Consider the following 23,459-nt stretch of genomic DNA (forward strand, 5'->3'; position numbering starts at 1 on the left):
CAGTGCCACTAGTAAATAGGGTAAAAGCAGAGGTTGAAGCAAGCGAGCTAGAAAATATGGCATAAATGTAGAAAATTTAAGTGTTTTTTAAATTTTATTTTGAGAGCACGTGACCAATCATTGGATCCGTCACTGCTTTGATAGATATTCCTCCCCAGGTTATACGTAACATTCATACGTATTAAGCGCGTGATTACAACTGCTTTCATTGTAATCAAATTATTTTCTGGCTCAGGATATACTTTCAACTAACTCACATTCTTGACAGCCATTTATATAGAGTGTTCTCGCGACCGGATAGCAACTTTTTCGCTACCCGATAGTCTGCTGGGTCGCGACCCGGTAGTTGGAGACCCCTGGTTTAGGTGACCGCTTATGGTCTTTCGCTGCCATTCTGATTGCGCCATAATCTAACCAACAACTGTAACTTACATTACATTGTTTTTACTTTTCATTTAGTCTACTTGTTTGTTCATATGTGGGGCTATTGAAACAAAATAAATTGACTTGACTTAGCAGTGAAAGAACTGTATTTGAATAATAATAATTAGTCTTTGTGATGATATTGTTCTTGCTATAAATACAGGATCAAATAAGCGTCAGGCAAAATTTGAACCTCTAAGCTATTTTTTGTGATCAATATTTTACGGAAAACTATATCCTTCGTAACAGAAATGGCATTAAGCACAGCTTCAACTGCAGGACCTATGATAAACAATGAAACAATTGCTACGGATTATTTTCTGAGCAATGAATGGATTAAATACCAAAGTGTTGTCATAATGCTTTGGTTTCTTTCAGCTTACATTCTGACTACTGTCATTGTCTATGAAATTCGACAAAGAACGATCAGAGTTCGAGAAAATGCCAACTCGTCCAATATTGAAATGGCTACCATGAGCATGGTCTCATCTTCAAGCCACAGATCTTCAAACCATACTCAGAGCACTTCGAATAACAACCCATCAACAAGAGTCGAAAGCGAGCGCACGTCAGAAAAGCAGAAAGATTTGATAACAAGAATAGCTTTTTTATCTGCTGCTCTGTTCTTGTTTCTTCACTGCAATAATATCTTGGTGGAATTGCATTTGGGGTGGAAGTCTCAAACAGCATGCGTAGTAACATTCCAATGTGCAGTACTGTTTTATGCCATTTCCATTGGGGCTGTTTATATCATGTTGTGGGACCGACAACACAAACTGTACAAAGCTCAAACTTTGAAGCATTTGACAACAAGTTTCCTGCGAAAGATCAGCGCAGCCACACTGATTATTACCATCGTATTGAGTCTAGCAAGCATTGTTATTCTAAATCTCTCAGCAGCTCCATTCAGCAGCTCTCGGGGATGCTACAGGGAAAATACTTCGTTACCACGATGGGTGCGAATCGCAATTTTGCCAGTACTCGGAGTTACACAACAGGTAAAACGTTCAATCAAAATAATCTTTTATCATTCTAATTTCTAACAGTGAAGTGTTTTAGCATTCAAGCGAAATTAAGCTTTTGTTTAGCAATACAAAGTATGATAATTATATGCTTATATAATATATATACTTGCAGTAGCGTATTTAGGGGGGAGGATAAAAGGCGATGGCCTCCCCCTAATGATCAGGTAAAAAGCACACATTTTGCAAAAAAAAAGTTGTACGCTATAGTGCAGGACATAATTGTTTAGATGATTCATCCTAGCGCGGGGGGAGGTATACTTTCTGCAATGTAGGCTAATTTGTGAACAGTTTTTCTTCCTTTTTAATTCTTGACAATTGCATGGCACAAATTCACAAGAGATTCATTGAGCAGTGCTCGCTATCTTTTAAAGTTGGTAGGTATACCCCCTCCCTAGGGTCAAACAAGTCTAATTTTAACCCAAGTAGAAAAAGAGAAAATGAATCGTGATTATGACAACAGATTTATGACGTAATAAATGTTACTAAGAATTGAACAACAGACGGAGCACAGGCTGCAGCTATCCAACATCACGCAAGAAGCAACTCGAGCTTTTTAGCTATTGTTCTATCCTTAAATTTTTTAAGGTGTGTTATAGCTGTCTCTTTGTAAATCATTTTCTTGTTTTACTTTTTATTTATTTTTGCATTACTTCATTTCTCGTGCTGTGTGCACTGTGCACGTGCAGCCTCATTTTGCCGCCCCTGGCGCAGGGCCAGAAGTGGCTGCTACGCCACTGGCCTCCAGCTGCCGAGTCAGCTACGCTACGCGGCTGACTGACACAATGTCTTGGCCTCCCCCTAACAAACTTTCTAAATACGCCACTGTATACTTGTATATAATATATAATAACTGCAGACAGTGTACGCCGTTTCGACCTTCCTGTCTCCTCAGTGCAGTAGGTACACTGGTATGGCCATGGAGATATATACGTCCATGTGACATTTTCCTACACGTAAGCACCAAAAATAGTAGGCTACTACTGCCAACCTTGTCAAAGTGCTCAAACTGCAAGCAGTGAGCTTTGCGCAATGCATAGCAAGTTGCCTCCAGTGAAGTGCTCAATCGTCGCAAGCCAAGAGCGTCCATAACTGCAGACAGTGCACACCATTTCGACCTTCCTGTCTCCTCAGTGCAGTAGGTACACTGGTATGGCCATGGAGATATATACCTCCATATGACATTTTCCTATTTGTGTAAGTAAGCACCAAAAATAGTAGTCTACTACTGCCAACCTTGCCAAAGTGCTCAAACTGCAAGCAGTGAGCTTTACATATATATGCTGTATATATACTAGAATATATACTTGTTCCAGACAATTGTTCACCAAATCAAACGTCATGTAAAACCGTTCAGGTGTACTGAATCTTAGCGAATTACGTAATGGAATATTTCTAAAAAATGAGCAAATTGCACTATCGATTGCAAGACCTGTAAAACATTGCAGCTGCAGCATAACATTACATCATCGTTAAATCTTTAATTACTTGAACAGGTGTAAGCCAAACTTGAACAGCTGCTTGAATAGCTTATCATTGCTTATCATTATTACATCACAGTAGCTGCCTACGTGCGTTTGAAATATTGCAATCTATTCTCGTCATTCTTAAAATTGTTGCTTGAAAGTTGGTCGCATGTTTAACTGTTTTGCTTAGTGCTTGCCAGCTGGACGAAATTTCCGTCTTTATCCAAGTAATTTGCATTGTAGTGACAAGTTTAGTGGTGTATCGCGTTGCACGCGAATTTCGACAGCCTTGGACTATTTTTACAGAAATACACTTTTTGAATACCGATTTCAAAAGGTAGACGTTTTCAAAAGAGTGTTTCTTTTGGTCATTGCATACAGACGAACGGATCAGGGAATCTTATGTTACAATTTTCCCACGAAGAGATTATGGTTTACCGTTGTGACCAATACTAGGCTATATATATAATATATATACTGTATAATTAATATACTTGCCTAGATGACGTATTGGCCAGTGGTTCCCAACTTTTTCGGTTAAGGGCACCCTACAGAAAGGAAAAAATATTTTGTGGCACCCCGTAGCAGACCAACGTTGTTTCACCTGGAATGCAGTAGTTTGTTGAAACAAACCTTAAATGTTTCATGCTAAAGATTTAACAAAAAGGTATTTATAGCTTCTTGCTTGACTTTCAGCTTTCATGCAGTGTGGAGAAAAGTAGACAAGCTTGCTTGTTGTACCTTTGGAAAAGCCAATTGATAATAATTAAATCACTTTCAGAAATCAATATAGGCCTAATAATAGTGACACAGCAATTTTACTTGGAGATTGAATGCCACTCTGAAATGACATTTAGAAGTGAAAACAAACTAAAGTTTATTTATTTCGAAATCAGTGTGAAACTTGTTTTGTGTTTCTCTTGCAAATCAATGGAATCATTTCTTTGTTTTTGCATCGGAATAATTGAAGACAGATAAAAAATAAATATGAGAAGTCGTTTGTGGCACCCCAGAGTATTGTAAATGACACCCCCGTTGGGAACCACTGGTAGCTTGTATGTCCTGCACACCTTTTGTTTGTTATGCAGCTTTCGTCAAGAACATTTGCATCAAATAAAATCCTAATCTAAAACTCTTAATTACCAACAGGCCTACACAAAATGAAATCAAGTGTGTGAGTCGACACTTCTATTTATGCCAAAAGCTTAGGGATGTAAGAGAGCCTATCTTAAGCTAGCCTAAATCTGACCATGAAGCGAACTCGAAATCATTGGCCCTACATTTATAACTCTACGATGGTTGCAGTTTATCATAAAATGCGTTTTTATATAGGTAGGATTAGTGCCTTCACCGTTGCTGCAATAAGCATACTTGAAGTTTAGGTAATTGATCAACTAGATTTCGACGTTGATTTGAATACTTTGTAGCCTACTTTGCAAAACCTACTGATCCTTTGTGTAGCCAAAATAGATGCTTTGCCTCTGCAAATTTGTAACCGACTTGTTTTTTATGGCCTTTTATAAATCTATCTTTGCATAAGAGATACTTGTCTTGATAAGGGAAGATGTTTTCAGCATTATGTTTGTGTAGTAGTATACATTTTAATTATACAGGATGGGCGCTTAGCCAATCAATGATCGTCAACATTTTTTTTCCTTTCATACACTCTTCGAACTGTTGATATTCCATGCACCTTTGTGAAATCATTGTAATTGATGTAACAAATAATCAAGATTTTTAGGGACTCTGACAGGGCCGTAACTTCGTCAGCTGGAGCCCCGGTGCAAACATCCAATTTGGGTTAATTTTTTATATCCCTTTTTCAGTGAAAACTCGTGAAACACTTCTATTATTTTATCGTTTCTCCGTTGCTCATATATGACTAGTTACGGCCCAGGACTCTGACCTTAGTAAGGCACTTGTCCGGTTCATCATTGAATAATTTTGCTTCCTACACTCAACAGCAGACATGGTGCTGCATGCTTGCAAGCTATGTCTTTGGCGCGACCCGAAACATAGTCCAAATTCTAAATTCTAGCCACTCCAACAGTTCGGAAGTTTTACGATTTTGTTGTTCTTCCAATTAATTTCGTTCATTACAAAAAGTAGGCTACTGTAGGGCTATAGTGGCTACTTTACGCTGATTACAAGTCTCTTCATCTATTCAACATTGTGTATCAATGCTAAACTATAGTAAACACTTTCGCAGACGCGATGATGGTATTATAATAAGATTAAATTATTTCGCGACCTAGCGTGAAAGATCAACCTACTTTTTTTGGACCTCTGAACAAAAGAACTAGAAAGTTCCTTTATTGCATATTTGTTGCTACATGCTGATTTTTATTTTATATTCACATTATTGTATATGTTACATACTATTGTGGTCTATACAATACAATCACAAACAAAAAGTTTCTTGTCTAGTCTATTTCAACGTTTCAAGAAGTTGCATCGATAAGGTTTATAGTAACACAATAAAAAGTTTTCAAATCATGATGCATTAGAGTATACCTACCGGTTCGCAGAGGTCGTTAAAATTTCAATAACAGGTTCGCACGAACCAGCTGACTCACAATATTGTCTTGTAAGCTGTAATGTGCACAAAGGGAATGTTGAGTCTAAATCCCTTTTTCAGGTACTTTATTCCGTGGCAGCCTATGTTGCAGGCTATATAAATAATATTCACCATTTTTATCTGCTTTGTAAGTGCGACATTTGCCTCAATAGCTAATAATCTTCTTTTCATTATTTCTATTTTTTTAGTCCTTACCCCTTGATTTTTCCTTGTTTTGTCAAGAGAGCTCAAACGCTTCACTTCCTTACGGGACCTCTCATGGTACATCAGATTCCCTTATTTCTGGCCGTGTGCTATTCAGTGGCGTAGCTATAAAGAAAATTTTAGTGGAGCAAAAGAAACTGTTGGGGGCAAACATTTCAACATTTGTAATAAAAAGTCAGAGCTATATACTGAATGCAGCAAAATATTTACGAAATGTAACTCCACGTGTGATACAATGCCAAACGTTAAAAGAGGATTTAAGTCCATTTTGCGGGGGCAAGATAAATTTGTGGGGGGCGATTGCTCTCAATCCCTTCCGTGACTTTGTCCCTGGTGCTATTACCTCAGAGGAAGGTCAAGTAAATATTAATTTATAACTACTTGTTGTATTTCTAAACAGGCTATGCTTCTTGGATTGGTCCTTTATCCATTGATCAAGCACTCGTCCTCGCAGTCATCTTCCACAACCAAAAGTGCTGCAGCAGTTCGTTCCTTAGTCAAAAGGCTCGCGATTTGCACTGGGTGCTGTGTGTTTTCTGACATAATGCTTATTGCTACTTTGACCGTGGTAACTGATGGCAACAGCTCTGGTGTGCTGGGACAGATACTAACCAATTTCAATTTGTTTGTCAATGTTGTGTTTTTGTGTTTGTCGTTCGCTTCATGGAAAGAAAGGCTCTTGCTGACAAGATGCAGGAATTAAAGGGGCCATTTAATTAAAAAAGTACTTTCTAAAGTTCTATTGTCAGTCAGAACAACAGGCGAAATTTTTCCGATAGCTTACAAGATTTCTTTTCGATTTCAAATTTTCTTGTTTCCTTTTATTTGAGACAGTTTATAGCTTTTTGTTTTATACAAAATTCTGAATTAAGAATTGTAGGCCACTGATCTGCTCAACTAAAGCATGAAACTTGTTATAGTTTTACATGCTGAAGGTTTCTAACAACAAAAACTTTAATATTATTCAATGTCCAATAATGAATTATCATTGGCTAACAATATTGTCTAATCATTGAGCGTCTTGGTAAAGCGTCATAAAGAGTAGGTCGGCATGCATCGCATATTGCATACCGGTTTACTCTCTGTGAATCGAAAGTGAGGTTTCGAGAGGGGGAACACGCTTTCGCTATTTGGTCATCGCGTGGTCGATTGCAAGTGTGTAAATAGCACACACCTTAGGGGTAGGGGAGGGCAATTTTTGTTGCATGTGCAGCTTTAAATGAATCTCATGGTATCTTTCTTAAAGTTATCATTTTAAACACTTTATATGAATAACTTGTTTTTAGTGCAAATAAATATAAAAAATCAGAATGATCAAACAGGCTTAGTATCTTCATTCTTTTCTTCAAGAAAGAATATTTTCAATGGATTACTTTTTTGTAAAACTGAAAAGATTTGGCCTAAAATCAAAGGAAGACCCACTGGAAGCGCTTCGATGAAACAAATCAATCATTATTCGAACTATTAAATGATAAAAGTTACAGAAAAAAATATCAAAGAACTGCATGTAATATCTAAAATCTTACAATGCACAATTCAGATTGTAGTTGTCTGTGTTTGTCATGTGTACCTGAGTTACCTCTTCTCTTTAAAACTTACAATTACTCAAACTTTTTTTTCCTTTTTGCAATCGACGCCTTAGGAAAAGTTTGTTGGACTTGCGACGAACCCAGCGATAAGAATTTGATTCATTTGTTTGGGTCTCCAGCTTGCATTTGTTTTGCGACGAAGTGAATTAGAATTACATTAGCCTATGTGATGTTAAACAATATAATCAATTGCTGCAATTTCATACTAATGAGTGCAAATTCACCTGTCAGACTCATTGTCAGAGGGATGGGGCTAATGATATCTGTAGTGTAGGCTAAGCATTTGATTACCGCCATTGAGTTGAGATATGAAACGAACCATGAAAGGCGAGGCCAAATCTGGCCGGCGAGTTTCTTTCCCACGGCCCGTCGTGGTAAAGAAGTCCGCCCGATAACTCAATTGGTTAGCGCGGGACTTCGTGAACGAAGAAACTTCAAGATCAAGCGGCGCTAGTTCGACTCTCTGGGTGTACGCTTGACTTGAGCAACGCATTCTGAGGACTGCTCTCCATTCAGCGGCACCTAATGGATGGAATAATTCTCCGGCAAGAACATTTCAAAAATCGGAAACTTCACTCTTTTATTCTCGGGAACCGGCTCTGCGTCAAAATCCTCTACAAGAATGCGAAACTACCAGGAATAACCTATCAAGGCTTTGACAGTCCGAGGATGACGATTTAAACCAAACCAAACCGTCGAACGGTGCAAAGAATATGATGACACTGAATAAAAATCCTATCAAAAGTTAACGTTACGTGAAATGTTTGAGTGTTTAATTCACGACTTCCCGTTCCTCTAAAGATTTTTTTTAAGTTTCTGAAAGATTAAAAATACGGTATGTGTGACTTTGGGAATTTGTGATAAAATAATGCGCTTTTTCTCCACAACCCATTTATCTGCAACAAAAAAGCGTTACAATTGCTGCAACAGTTAAATAATCACCATCACAGGTTACAGCATGTCTTAAACAAAATGGTTGCCCGGCCAGAGATGATCTTTTCTCACATATGTCACTTTGCTCTTTCTCAAAATAGTTTGGTAACTTCTAATCTAAAAAAACACTAAACATATGTGACGAGATAAGGTCCCAAATTGAAGAAAATTCTCTCGCTTGTTTGTCATTTTGTTGATAAAATGATAATAATTATTATCCTGAATCGATTCATTTTGCAAAGTGCCAAGCAAAAACAAAATTCAGTGCAACTTTTAAAAGTCTTTGGTGTGACCCGACAGAGGCTGACACACTAACCACTAAATAAGCCATCGATCCAAAAGAAAGACGGCTTACTGCATGTTTCAATGGTAATAAGGTAAAGGCCTCATACTCAGTTACTCAGCCTCGGGAAATGAGAAAGCAAGGTCTTCGTTATGACCAGCTCAGTGGCCGAGTGGTTTCGCCTTCGGCTCTGGTGCTGGTAGATCTGAGATCGATTCCAGGTCGGGTCAAACCGAAGACTTTAAAAACGGTACCGATTGTGTTCTATCCTGCATAGCGCAGTGAGAATGAGTCGGGTAATAATGTGATAACATCGTAAACCTGATACAAATTAAAAATGAGCCCTGTCGCTAAAAGACCTTAGCTGTTGTAAAGCGACAATAAATAAAACCATAACATTATTATTATTAAGGTCTTCGTTATACTCGGCCTTCGGCACTAAAAAAAGTAGACTGGCCAGCTCCTTTTCTTTGGCCACCTTTCCTTTTACAGCTACGCTCACCAAATTTATTACATCCTGGGCAAAACTAGGTGTCGATGTCCAACCAGGTTCGTATCATTAGAAAGCCAGTGTCTTATCCGTAGCGCCATCCCATCGCAGTTTTTAATGGTAGCTTACCAAATTTCAGCTGTTTTTTTTAACTCAAAATGGAAGTTTGTTTGGCGTACCGTATGGATGTAGCGTACAATTCTGATTCCTGCTGTGTAAAAGTGTTGGAAAATGTGTCACAAAAATCGTATGAGATTGATGTAGCAACTGCGTTTACAATCGAAGTCATTTGACATGGAATTGAAACGTGGCTAGTTGTAAACGTGCAAACGGCACCTGGGAACAGGGCCTTTGAAAAGATAATTTGGTTTCGGTCCCAATGCGATCCTCAAATTATAGAAAAAACACACTGTATCCAATGAATATGCGGTGGTTTGATCAAGTTTTATGGTTCCTTAAAAAGATTATTGGCTTCTAAAATCATTCCGGTGACGTGTCTAACAGTACCCCATGGGTAGACTCCCCTGTTATCACTACTGCCTGGGAGTAAACGATCAAAGATTCTTGTCGAGATTCGTAAATGAAAGTGCCATCAAAGATTGGACAAACTATCATTTTTATCAAAAAGTAGGCTGGGTGACAAATATATCTCAAGCAGCAGGATAAACCTGATTCGTTATCATGACTCCTGCTCCTACCATAATGAACTAAACCTATCAATAGAGTAAATGCGATAGAAAAGGATTCATGTTTTTTTTAAAGCCGAAAATGGCGTAATGATGCAAAGCCATCAGCTCTGAGTAGAGATGTGATACAAAAAGTTTACCAGATGCTATTTAAATTATCAGCAGAAATTCTATTTTTGGCTAATTCAGAATATGACCAACGCCGGATTGTTAAATTTATCCTGAAATTTGCAAAACGACTAAAACTCATGACGTACACGACACTTTTCTTGAACTTATCTTACTAGACGCGAAATATAGCCTATTGTAGGCTATGTGAATTGGCCTTCATAAAAAAAGTAACCTGTTGTGTAACTATTTATAATTCAAAGATATTTTATTATTCATGTGGCCTCGATGTTAAATAAGTTTTCCAACCCTACTCTAAAACAAAGCCTACACACAGAAACAATTTTTAATAAAAGGTTGATTAAAATTGATCTATCACTTGAATGGCTTTCCAAACCATTTCTAAAAAAGGAAAATCTAAAACTCTAATTTTGTTGAATTTCTATTAAGTTTTAAAATAAAATTGAGAGGAAAATTACGTTTACCTCGAAATAAACGAAAATTGTCTTGTTAACACTGCACTGTAAACGGTAAACAGGCTAACATGTTTTTTCTTTTTGGGGTAGGCTAAATGTATTTTGATGAATAATTACATCCCTAATTACATCCTTGTAGGCTACCAAGAGTCAATCTAAAACTATTAAAGTCAGGATGTCATGTGCCGATCCACAGCTGTTTTTCTTGAGCTTTTTAGATTTACAACACCTGCTAGACTTTTTTAGCGATGTTGATGTAAAGATGCTTGTTAAGCCTGTAAGAGGTATAGCCCATACTAACTTCTAGGAAGTCAAGGTTGTTATGTTGATCTGATGCAAAGTTCTCGAAATGTTCATGACTATATATAGAAAGACTTGAGCATAAATGAGATGGCATGGAGGTTCTGAGAGTAAAAAAAAAACAGGAAAATTGCAGATAGATATACAGTATGATAAAGAAGCATATTGTTATGGCGTTTCGTTGAAAAAAGATAAAGATAAAACTGCAAGTGTAAGAGCTCCGTTTACAAGTAGGCTATCTCTAAAACTTATAGTTTGGTTTTGGTATTGTCCTCGGAAACCTTCCCCGGAAGTTACTTTATTGAGCCCCAGAAAGCAAATGCTTACGATCTATTGTGTTGCCTAATTTATCGGTAGCTTACCATATCGTTTGCTTGAAAATAGTCACCGATATGTAGGTTAAATACACTTAGGTCATCTAAGTAGTTGTTTCTTTAGACAATTGTAGGCCAACAACTGGAAAGATGCAGACTTTAAACCGCTTACCATTCCACACTGAAAAACGACAGACAGCTTTCCAAAAGAATCTGCTTTTCACAACTATCCTGTTTTGCTCAATGATGATGGAATGAATGTTTTATTTTTTTATTTTGAAGAGAAACATGTCAGGCCTTTTCGACCGCCTGACAAAGAGATGCTTTAAATATTTTGAGATCTGCAGTTGTTTTTCTCATGGACCTTGTTTTAATTTTGATGCTGCTGCTGCTTTTAGATATCTCATTCTGTTGCGACCTTTTACTTTAGGCTGCTGGTTTCCTTAAACTTTAAAGCGTGCGTTAAATGGACATACGGTATTAGCCTACGCCATATTTTTGGAAACTTGAACATCTGGTAAAGATGAATCACAGTAGGCTATGTTCATAGACATGTTAACTAAATGTGGCTATTTTTGCACGACAAAAATAAGCGTAAGATAATAAAGTTTCAAGATTTAAATCACTCTTTGTGTTCAATATATTGCAAAATAAAATAATATGTCCTTTGGAGCGGATAATATGTCCTTTGCAGCATTAAATGTCACTTCAAGTATAAAAAATATCACAGACAATCGAACAATCTCTACGGATTATTTTTTGAGCAATGAATGGATTAAATACCAAAGTGTTGTCATAGTGCTTTGGTTTCTTTCAGCTTACATTCTGACAGCTGTCATTGTTTATGAAGTTCGACACAGAGCGGTCAGAACTCGTGCACGTGCTACCAGCTCCTCCAATATTGAAATGACTCGTGTGAGCGTGGTGACATCTGCAAGTCAAAGGCCATTTCATACTCGTACTGCTTCAAGCACGAACGCATCAATGAGAGTCAGAAGCGAAAACACGTCGCGACCACAGCAAGATTTGTTAACAAGAATATCACTTCTAGCGGCTGCTTTATTTTTGTTTTTTCACTGCAATAACATCTTTGTGGAATTGCATTTGGGGTGGAAGTCTCATACAGCCTGCGTTGTAACATTCCAATGTGCAGTACTGTTTTATGCCACTTCCATTGCGGCTGTTTATATCATGTTGTGGGATAGACAACATAAATTGTACAAAGCTCAAACTCTGAAGCATTTGACAACAAGTTTCCTGCGAAAGATCAGCGCAGCTACATTGATTATTACCATCGTATTGAGTCTAGCAAGTGTTATTATTCTAAATCTCTCAGCAGCTCCTTTCAGCAGTTCTCGGGGATGCTACAGGGAAAATACTTCGTTACCACGATGGGTGCGAATCGCAATTTTGCCAGTACTCGGAGTTATACAACAGGTAAAGAGTTAGATTATAAATACAGTAAAACATATAACCTAACTTTTCTCATGTGCTACTGAATCTTATTTGTGCTGTCGTGTTTTACCACAAAGGAGCCTACTTTAAAACTAAATCGTTGTTTAACAATAAAAATTTTGTAATTGTGGTTATTCGGGTAGCATGGCCACCAAACTTTACTTCGTCATGCAGTTCTTGATCAATCAATAAATCACAATTACTAATATTCAATATCAAGTACATGTGCAAAGAGGTACCCGGTCATTTGGTCGACAGACATTTGATCGACAGTCATTTGGTCGACAGACATTTGGTCGACAGGACGTTTGGTCGACAGACACTTGGTCGACAGACATTTGGTCGACAGACATTTGGTCGACAGACATTTGGTCGACAGGACGTTAGGTCGACAGAACGATTCATTTTAGGGTTAGGGTTAGTTAACTAACCTTAACCCTAACCTAACCTAACCCTAACCCTAACCTTAACTCTAACTCTAACTCTAACCCTAACCCTAACCCTAACTCTAACTCTAACTCTAACTCTAACCCTAACCCTAACCTAACCTAACCTAACCCTAACCCAAATGTCCTGTAGACCAAATGTCTTGTCGACTAAATGTCCTGTCGACCAAATGTCTGTCGACCAAACGTCCTGTCGACCAAATGTCTGTCGACCAAATGAGTGTCGACCAAATGTCTGTCGACCAAACGACCGGCTACGTGCAAAGAAACACTTGGCCTATTATGCTACTGGCCGAGTTGTGTTCGTGGGCTTATCTGTTTTAACCTTGCCCTAAGCCCAAATAATTGCATGAAGTTTGAGAGGTGCATCTTCGAAATAGTTACAAAGCAAGTCGCCCTGTAGCCTATCATTATTTAGCCTAGTGGTTCTCAACCTTTTCGGCACTGAGGCCAAATTCAAAACCTAAATTTTGTGAAGGACCGCAACAAAAGAAATGTACCGTAATTTAATGTTGGCTGTAAAGAGGCAGTAGGTCTACTTAAAACCTGGATAGAATGATGGATCGTCAATCGGTTGTGATATTTGGATTTAATTGCAACTTTTTTTCTGAAAAGTGTTTCACTTTTTCACGCACGTAAGTTATGTTGAATCAAATAGGCTACAGGAGCATTTATCAGCACATTGGCTATCAAGTTAGGATACTTTCCCTCTGGGATTCGACTCAAAAGTGAAGTAGATAATCATATTTGAATGCTTGTGTCAACTTTGTATTTGACTGAAAATGATTTTGGGGGTTGGGGCTAGGGGAGGTTGGCTGCGTCTATTGCTATAGGTGTTGCTAATATTTTCATCAGGGGCAGGATATACCGTTAATGTGAATTTCAAATTCATCAATCATGTCGCTGATAAGCCTAGTGTACTTTTGAATGATTCTTTGACTTGGTGCTCTGGCTTAACCACCAAACAGCAGTAAACACGAGCAGTCAGCGTCAATATCTGCCAGAAATTTCTTAAACTTGCGTTGATCAAGAGCAGTGGCGTACCAATGCAAAATGGCGCCCATGGCAAAGTTTAAATGTACGCCCATTTTAACAATTGAAGTTAAATATTGCATACAAGTCGTTTATGAACAAATCACGAAAAAAATAAATGTGTTATATTGCCGTTTTATTATCTTCAAAGGCAGTCACGAGAAAATTGTTTCGTCGTGCAAGTTTTGTTCTCTCTGCGGAGCTAATCAGTTTGATAGAATGCTGCGCTAGTAGGCTATAAAATAACATAAAGTAGCTTTCAGCTTTGATTGAAATGTTTTTCTACTGTACCAAGCATTCTGATCGTTGATGTTATCGAAATTAGAGCCTTTGCTTCTTCTAATGTCGGCTGCGTAGCCGAGTGGTGAGAACGTCTGCGCGACGTTTGAAAGGACGTGGCTTCGACACCGCTCTAGAGCACGTGGCTGTGTCTCAGCAAAGACAACGGCAAGCTAAACTAAAGGGAGCAGCTGACTCGAAGACTATATGTCACTTCGCTGCTTCCTGTCATCTGTTGTATTACATCTGTGATCGCAGTGTAGGTATGTTATCGCAATGGGCGCAAATAAAGGCATGATTATTATCATTTACTAATGGTAACTACCACTTGTTTTTCTTACATGCCAATCACTCTTCGCTAGCAGTGAAAGTGGTACTTATTGTCTACGGGAATAACTATTGCATCTATTTATCATTGCGGTAACCGTTTCATTTGTAGAGCTATAACGATTTTGAGCAGAAGATCCGGATTAACCTATTTGTCTCTCGCGGAGTCACGGTCTCTTAGAAATCCCCGAGTGATTTCTCACTATCACTCAATTCAATTTTTGTCTTTGAATGAGATAGTTTACAACAATTACTTTTACTTGGCAGGTTTTTACAAGTAACAAATAGCTATAAAGAAGTAGAGAGGCATTTGTTGAAAAATTATTAAACTTGTCTACTCCGAAGAGAGTCGATCGGTATTCTCTCTATACAGGTCTGCAAAGGTACTACCGTATTGTTTTGTTTTGACGGAAGCAAAAGAAACAACAAAGGATCACTCATTTAAAACACATTTTTCAACGATGCCAGGTTGGCTAAACGTTACTGCTTGATGCTGCATTGCTCCGCCTTATTTATATTAGTTATATTTGTTAACAGGCCATGCTGCTTGGGCTTGTCATCTATCCATTGATCAAGCACTCTTCCTCGCAATTAGCATCCACAACCAAAAGTACTGCGACGATTTGTTCTGTGATCAAAAGGCTTGCAATTTGCACTGGATGCTGTGTGTTTTCTGACATACTATTTATTGGTATAATGACAGTCGTCACTCATGGCGAAAGCTCTGGTGTGCTTGGACAGATACTAACAAATTTCAATTTGTTTGTCAATGTTGTGTTTTTGTGTTTGTCTTTCGCTTCATGGAAAGAAAGGCTCTTTATGACAAAACGCAAGAAGCGGATTGGACTTCAATCAAGCAGCACATTCTAAAGTTCTATTGTCAGCCAACATCACAGACAAAATCTTCCAGTATAAGACTTCTCTTCTACCAGTATTTAACATTTTATCGTTTATTTTGATGTGTGAAAAATAATTTTCAAGCGTTTTTTTCTGTTCCAGAAGTTCTGAATCGAGTTTTTGTATTGTAATGATAGCCTTTTAATTTGTTAAGCAGTGACGGTTGAGATGGAACTTTAGTGTACAACATGCTTAGTCATATCATTGAATGGTTGTGCTAAAACAACCAGCTTACTTTCTGTGACCATCGAACATTGGTTCTTTTCGAAACGTGGCAAACAGATTCTCAACTAAAACTGTTCAAAATATTGTTTTGTAGAAACGGTCAAAACAAAATTATTCATTTTTTTTCGAAACTAAGTCAGAGAAAAATAACAAAACGAAATATCTCAAAATATTATATTTTTAAACTCTTTTTAAACTAAGACAGTAGCGCACCCAGAAAAACAGTTAGGGGGGGGGCTAATTCAGAAATGTCGGCGAGTGATTTGCGACAATAGTGACAGTGACAATAGGCCAATGCCCATCCCTTTGATTAATATTTAAAGGCCCACAACCCACCGGTTGCCGATACATTAAGATTCATTCTCTCAATCAGATTAGAAGTTGGTCTAGTGAACCCCCGGCTAGGCTTCTAGCATCACCAGCATCCTCATCCCTAAACGTCTACTCTCGCAATCTTCTATGCATCTCGAATTTTTCCTCATGTATGACAAAATAAAATTAGCTTTCTGTTTGCCAACACAAATAAGTGCGAAAACAACAACTAGCACGAAAACAGTTTGAGACAAAACACTAATTTTGTAAACAGGAAATTTGATGTGGACGTTTTTCCTACTTACAAAACATTCAAAATTAGTTGTATTTTCAACTAAAGTCCCTGACGCCTTCGTCTCTCTTCTCAAATGTCGTATACAGTTTTACATGTCCGTGTGATTCGGCATTGACGTAGCCTATGGTAGGCTACATCGGTAGCCTATGTCCACCAGACATTTGGCCAAGAGAGTACCGGAGCATCAAAACTTTAAACAAACAATTGTTTGCTAGAGACGAGTCCATTCTCATCAACATTTACTTGATGTAGCCTATCACGTTCCCTGTGGTACAAATTTTTTTGTAGTTATTTATGTAGTTGCCTATTCCTAATGTAATTTTACCTTCAAGAAGTTAAAATTTATTGCATTTTTATAAATATTTTCAGATTCCTAATGAGGGGTTAAGTTAAACAGAAACGTTCGACAATTAAAACTATTTGTAAATATGTAAAATATAGGATTGTTATAATGCTCAGCCCTGTTGTATTGTTGTGTCTTATTCATATCTACCTGTAAGCAAAAGGTATAAATGGGGAACATACAAAAACTTCATTCTTGGTGGCGGGTTTGGGAGGGGCTTGAGCCCCCTTAGCCCCATGCTGGGTGCGCTACAGGTGGTGGACATGCAAAAATAACTCTTTTAAATTTCGTAACAACGTAAACAAGTTTTTCTTCAAAACGAAACCATGCTGAAAACTAATTTCGTGTCGAAACAAAAAAAGATCATTATATTTAACTTCCTAGATCACAGCGTAACTATCCACACCATCGGAGTGGGGGCAAGGTTGATTAAAGCGAAAAAGGAAAAGTTACATTATTTGTGCCACAAAAAATGTATTCCCTTTTGCACAGGATTTCCAATGGTCACTCGACGTGTTGTGTTTGATGTTTGATTAAAAAATGTTTGTTTTAACAATATCCTGTGAGTACAAATAAATTTATATACTCAAGATAACTGAGGGACTGCGCAGCTTGATGCAAATGAGTATGTTTAAGCAGAAAGAAGACCGATACGGTCATTTGATTTCGTGTTTGACTGACAAAAGTTTTTATTTGGTCAAAAATTGGAAACAAAAGCAATGACATGAAACCGACTTAAAGTTTTAATTAGCCTAATATTTAGCTATGCTTGACAAAATCCAGGTTCACTAGTTTCTAAAACTATAAAAGCATTTTTAGTTTCGAATGACGCATTTCCAAAATGAATAACATAAGAAGCTATCACTAAGTAGCTACCAAGTTTAACAAGGGACAGATTGGCAAACACGTGCTATTGAAGCACTTCTATAACTAAACTTTTGGTTTGTGAAGAAAGGGGCGTTCTTCCCGGCTATCAGCACAAGGCTGAGCACTCACTAGTACAGCGAGCAGATGCGATTCGCCAACCATAACGGTGTAGTGCCGAGAAACAAACTTTTGCTTTCTTGATGTAAGCTCAACTAGTATATACTGCCATCTTGCGGTTCTATGTCTGTAAAAATTAGCTATCAATACGTACCATTAACGAGAGTTTTGCTTTGTTTTGCCATGCTAGACAGGTAGTCACAACCTGGTCTAGCCCTTTGAAGTAGTCAGTCGTGTCTGGTTGAGGAAACGTCGGAATAAAAGCAGATTGTCATTTTATACATCTTGTGATAGTTCAACTTAATTTTCACCAGTAGAACGCATCATGTTATTTCATTAACGAGAGTAATGCAAGTTTTTTTTGTAAGAAGTCATTATTGAGCATTAGAATTTAAAAAAATACAATAGCTCATGCCAAGGAAAATCTGTATCGCATTAGTTGCTCTCATCACAGCGTAACCCTGAGAGAATATTGTTGAAGTAATGTTGCCTGTGATTTATTTGGCCCACTAGATTGCGCTGAGAGAAAACTGTCCTTGATGTTCTTTGCGCAAACCACTCACCCCAAAAGTTGTTGAGCCACAGTTGCTGGACCTTGCCATTTTTTGTTTGCAATGTTGGTGAACTTCTTTAACTGAAGTATCGATGCAGACATGGCAAAACCAATAATACGGGTTTTCAGCAGAAATATTTTTCTTCGTGATTACCATTTGAAAAAATATCGATGAGGGTCAGCACATATTTACTTTTGGTCCTTGGACCTTGGTTATTGTTACGTCTGTTCTTAGTCTTCGTCGTATGAGTTTTCTTCCGGACTATATGTTTGGGCATGAGGTCATCAGCCACTCGCCAGTCTCATCATCCATGGCCTTTAGTCCAAGCGTTCCATGTGGTGATTGATGGATTGGGCAGTCATGAACGACATGGTCTACTGTCTGGTCTGTGGCACCACACTCGCATCCCGGTGAGGGAGCTAGGCCCCATCTGCACATGTCTGAACGAAAGCGACCGACGCCGGTTCGTAGCCGGTTAAACCGGACCCACGCAAGTCTTGCAGGGAACATTTCCCCGGACGTCTGTTCAAATTACCCCACTGTCACATTTTCAAGATTTAGTGTAGCTAACACATTCCAATGAATAATAAGCCTCAACCTCTCAGTAGCCATGGTTCCAACAATGTATATTCAATGTAACAACAATAGAATTTATAAGAATACACATTGATTTAAGGCGAAAATCATTAAGGCCACAATCGAACCAAAATGGGAGACGCCTAATTCGAGTTTCACCCTAGTTTGTGATAAGATTATACATTGATGGTAATGCTCCCTTTGAAAGTTTACAACATTACATCGATCACAATACTCTGTCGAAAAAACATTCAAAACGAAACTAGTGTTGAGTTAAAAGCCGAGTTTTATCATTTTCTCGACATATTTTTTACTTAAACATTCGATGAAAAACTTGCTATGGCAATATAGAAAGCATGCAACACAGTTTTGCTAAGAATTTTATCTTTTTGTTCCATAAGTTATTCTTTTTGTTAATTATACTCCCTTGAATTTTTTTTTTGATCAGCCGATGCATGGACGAGAAAGTTTACCGTTGTGGCCATTACGAACATATCAACATGAAGTGTAGGAGCTTTTGTTTAAAACACTGAAAATTAGGCCGTATAAAAACCTATTATACTTTCTATAAAATGTTTTATACTCAGTTGTCCAGGGCGCAAAACAAGCGATGTCTAAAATAATGATGTACAGTATATAATATAAGCAGCGTTGTTACTTAACGCAACAAATAGTTTACCAGCCTCATTTTTTAATCATATAATCGATTTCGCTATCACAGCATCCTCAGTATAATCAATTGATCATGTCGAGCTTTGACATGGCTTGACATGATCATACTGAGGATGCTGTGGTAGCGAAATCGATTATATGATTAAAAAATGAGACTTTTAAACTGTTTGTTGCGTCGAGTAACAAGGCTTATACTAATGGTACGAGACAGTCAACCGCTTCAAGTGGACAGTTTACTGGGTTGCTTTACAAAAACAGAAAAGCTTTATTAGTCAATTTAAAATAATTATTTAGCCGCTGTCTGCTTTGTCACTTGTATCAGAAAGAAGTTTAGTGACTACAATATTATCTCTATTATTTCTCGCCCTTTTATCGTCTAATTTCTTATCATTTTCATTTTTCTTGCGTTTCTTGCCAGACGAGCTCACTTCTTGATGGCAATCTGGACAAAGTGTTAAAAGTACTGGAGACAAGACAACAATGATGATTCCAACCACGGTGACCTGATTGTTTGTCAATCCAGATGCAGGAGGAATCTCTTCCGGAGCAAACTCTGTATTGTTTTTCAACCATTCATTTATAAATTCACACGATCCCTTGTCTGAGGATTCTAACATCTCTACGCAACAGTATTCAGATACTAGTTTCAAAGACTTGGGACTTGTATTAATGGTTAATCCGCTTAAATTTCCTGACTCTGTGCATGATAACGCAACTTCCCAGTTGATCTGGAATATGCTATCATACTGGAAGGTATGCTCAGCTTGGTTGAAATTATCTTCAACTGGCTCAAGTAGGAAATCATTGGCAGTGACAAATGACTGAGACAGTATCATTATCTTTGTAAAGTCAAGAATATTAGACGGTCCAGTGCAGCTACAAGACCACGAGTTTTCTTCTGCCCAAATAATCCGCTTTGTGGATAGACGATGAGTTTCGTTGCGTACAAACTTATTTTTTGAGATTACTTCACTAGCTTGAAAGTGCTTTTGTTTCAAACTCGATTCTTTAGAATCTTTGTTACACAAGTTGTTTGCAGACTTTCCTAGCAACAACCACTCTTTTTTAGGCAGAGTGAGTTTGTTTCTGCTTAAATCAATAATCACACTTTGTGTACTGCGAAGACCACGGAGAGCAAACGTATGAATATCTTCCAATCCGTTAGAAGACAAGTCCAAATAAACTAAGGATTGCAATCCAGAAAAGGTTTTCCACCCGATGTATTCGATTTCATTATGCATGAGATTGAGTTTTCTTAATCTGATTAAGCCAGAGAAGACACATGCTGGAAGTGATTGAATGTGGTTGTGTGATAAGTCCAAGTCAAGCAACCCATCAATGCCTATAACAAGAAACGATTGTTATATGATCACAACATAGCCATTAGCCATGATAGGCTAGAAAAGTTTCGTCTGAACGTTGGTACTTAGTTGTTACGTGTTAACAGTCAAATAACATAAACAAACTTAAACAAGAATATACATTTTTTTGTTAAATGAAATCGCTTTTATGTCAAATACTTTTCTTTCTCTTTAGTTAATATATTTGAGAAAGGTTAAAAGTGTGGGATACCAAGATACAGTTCAGGTGATTTCACAGGAGAAGGTGTGCCTATGTGCCTAAAGGAATCATTTCTTTTGTTAACTAATTCTTTATAAAATTGCAATATGAGTCCAAAGTAATGACGGGGTATTTAGTATCAAATTCAGCTTGAGCTCTGATTTCTTAGAAGCAACAAAATATTCTAATCTAAGACCTTTTATAGTATAACTTCTTTAAATTTTTCACCCCCCCTCCCCGAAAAAATAACGGAAAAATCATATTTTAAAAATAACTTTTGTCGTCTTAAAACCTATACTTTTTGCGATTTACACGTTTGTATTACTTTTTTGCATAGAGGTTTGTTTCCATACGTTTATGATGGGTCATCCAAAAAACAACCGTAGAAATCTCTAGATCCCAATCCTTTACGGAAAATATCTCCATGGCAAGAACCTCGTACTGCAAATAGGTCTACTTTGGCAAATCTTTTTTGGCACAACTGCAATACATTTGCTCAAGGCTTTTTTATCGGCTTATTTGCCAATCACAGCCATTAATGATCTTTTGGGCACAATATTGCCCTGCCAAGAGCATCCATGAAGAGGTCACATTCAAGCTCACTAATGGTAGCCTACTATACCGTCACACTTCGGAGTTGATCACTTTGAGCAGATAACACAAAGTTTAACCTTCTATGCTGCACCCATCCTGTGCCTGTGTTCGTTGTCACATCTTTAATATACTTAACTTAAACAAGCTCATAGGAACTCTGCAAACAGCTGCAAGTCTCTGGTTCCTCGGCGAAACCAGGGAAGATTGATGTGTTCAGTGCGCTATCACATAAAAAAGTAGACTTTGACACAGTTATAAACTGACTTCAAAGTGAACCACTCGTGACGGTATACCAAAGGTTAATTTTTCTATTTTGGTTTCTGTTATGGGTGAAACATCGCAAGCTATTGTCATGGAGCTGGTACAATAGCCTACTATACTGCAACTAGACGTGGGCACGTCACATGTAGTGCTGTAATCTGAGCCTATCGTTTGCAATTTTTAACTCGGCTGAATAGATTAACACATAGTGACAGAATTTTGCTTGGTATGTTTCATTGCGCTTTTGGTATTTTTTGTGAATAGAAGTGTCATGGGAAGAGAACCTGACCCTAACATGTTGAAGAGCCTCACCGACAGTTCAATTCCATAAAATATGCATTTTAACCACTTGAATAACATGTTTATAATCAAAGTACTATGATATTATTCGATATGACACACACAGGGCAACTGAGACACTAAGTAGAGATTATTGGTAAAAGTGAAGGCTAGGCTCAGAGCCGATGAGAGGATAGTTTGAGCCAGGTACCAATGAGTTTCGAAAGCACCAAATAAAGTCACTTCTAAGAAAAACGCACCATATCCAAACAATACGCGGATTCTTAACGTCCCAGGCCTTTTGAAAGGTCCCGGCCTCTAAAATCTTTCCTGGCCCGGGATCAAAAGTACCCCCTGGACCCTCCTGTTAACACTACTGCCTGGGCCTATTCGTGTTGTGTTAAACAATGTTTATCTAAGTATAGCCTGTTCTTAACGATAATACCATGAGGATATTTGCCATGGACTGGAGGGCTTCGAATTGAGGACTTGATCATGCAGGCTATTACCAGGGGTATTTTTACCTATACATTATTGAAGGACCATTATAAACAAATTTATATATTTTATTTCATGAAATAGTTGAAAAGTTTTATTATGAACGTTGCAAAGAATATCGATTTCCAGAGAAAGAATGTAATTTTTACTAAATTAGATAGACGAAAAGTTCAAAAAATTATATAAACATCTTGTTACATTATAGTAAATCGGGGCTGAATTTAAAGTAGAAAATATTTGCAAAATATCCTTCCATAATTAGCTATATGGTGCTATTCTCATGATGAATTTTTTACTTTTGCATCATACCAAGAACCAAGCGTATGTCACTGCAAGCAAAGCTGACACGTTTAGATAAATTTTTGCTTGAACTTTTCCAAATAAGATCAAAATTGTTAATTAGCCTAGCTATAGAGAGTAATAAATTTCGAATGCTAGTTGTTACAGTAATTACAGCTTACAAAAAATCGTACAAAGACTTTTCAATTTTTCTACCCCATTTAGCTTGTAGTGTCAAACTTCACGTAAGCTATGATAAGACTTACCTGTAAATGCTTTTTTGGCAATGTACGAAATGGCGTTATTATCCAAGGAAAGATGCCTCAAGTTATCTTGTAAAGAATAAAAAGCTTTTCCATAAATTTTAACAATTTTTAAATTTCGCAGCGACAAAGTCGTAGTGTTGATAGGGATATGCCACTGTTGTGAGGCGTTTATTATTACAGTGACGTTGTTTCTCAACAAGGTAACTTGGCCACCATGCATCTTGGTTCGATGCAAAAAAGCTTGGCTGGAAGAAGCAATTCGGTTTTGTACAGTATCTCCAATCAATTCCTTGTAAAGCTCAGCGTAAAATACTTTGCATACGTAGGCGATATTCGTTGAATGTTGCTCAGAAGTCAGTTCGCAGAATTGCGTAATTTTCTGTGATGACATTTTCATACTCAACTCGTTGGCATCATCTTGGCCTGAACTTACATTATTTGTCTTTTTTGTTA

At 37.7% G+C, this 23,459-nt stretch overlaps 2 protein-coding genes and 1 long non-coding RNA gene across 3 annotated transcripts; 2 read left to right on the top strand and 1 right to left on the bottom strand.

Annotated features, from left to right (window-relative positions):
• Positions 1-1,156: 1,156 nt before the first annotated feature.
• On the top strand, positions 1,157-6,717 carry LOC145782709 (uncharacterized). Its single transcript, XM_082594463.1, has 2 exons — positions 1,157-1,421; positions 6,094-6,717. The coding sequence occupies exons 1-2, from the start codon at positions 1,176-1,178 to the stop codon at positions 6,394-6,396; spliced, it is 549 nt and encodes a 182-aa protein (XP_082450589.1). The 5' UTR covers positions 1,157-1,175; the 3' UTR covers positions 6,397-6,717.
• A 5,517-nt stretch (positions 6,718-12,234) lies between these two features.
• LOC145783042 (uncharacterized) lies at positions 12,235-15,326 on the top strand. The gene is made up of 2 exons (XR_014290895.1): positions 12,235-12,309; positions 14,949-15,326. It is a non-coding gene; the product is annotated as an uncharacterized LOC145783042 (long non-coding RNA).
• A 4,060-nt stretch (positions 15,327-19,386) lies between these two features.
• On the bottom strand, positions 19,387-23,459 carry LOC145783541 (uncharacterized). The gene is made up of 2 exons (XM_082595442.1): positions 23,007-23,459; positions 19,387-20,611 (listed from the first exon to the last, which is right to left on the bottom strand). Exons 1-2 carry the CDS (start codon positions 23,401-23,403, stop codon positions 19,560-19,562), a joined length of 1,449 nt encoding a protein of 482 aa, XP_082451568.1. The 5' UTR covers positions 23,404-23,459; the 3' UTR covers positions 19,387-19,559.

The sequence above is a fragment of the Aplidium turbinatum genome, chromosome 14 (assembly GCF_918807975.1).
Source record: "Aplidium turbinatum chromosome 14, kaAplTurb1.1, whole genome shotgun sequence".
In the NCBI taxonomy this organism is placed as follows: domain Eukaryota; kingdom Metazoa; phylum Chordata; class Ascidiacea; order Aplousobranchia; family Polyclinidae; genus Aplidium; species Aplidium turbinatum.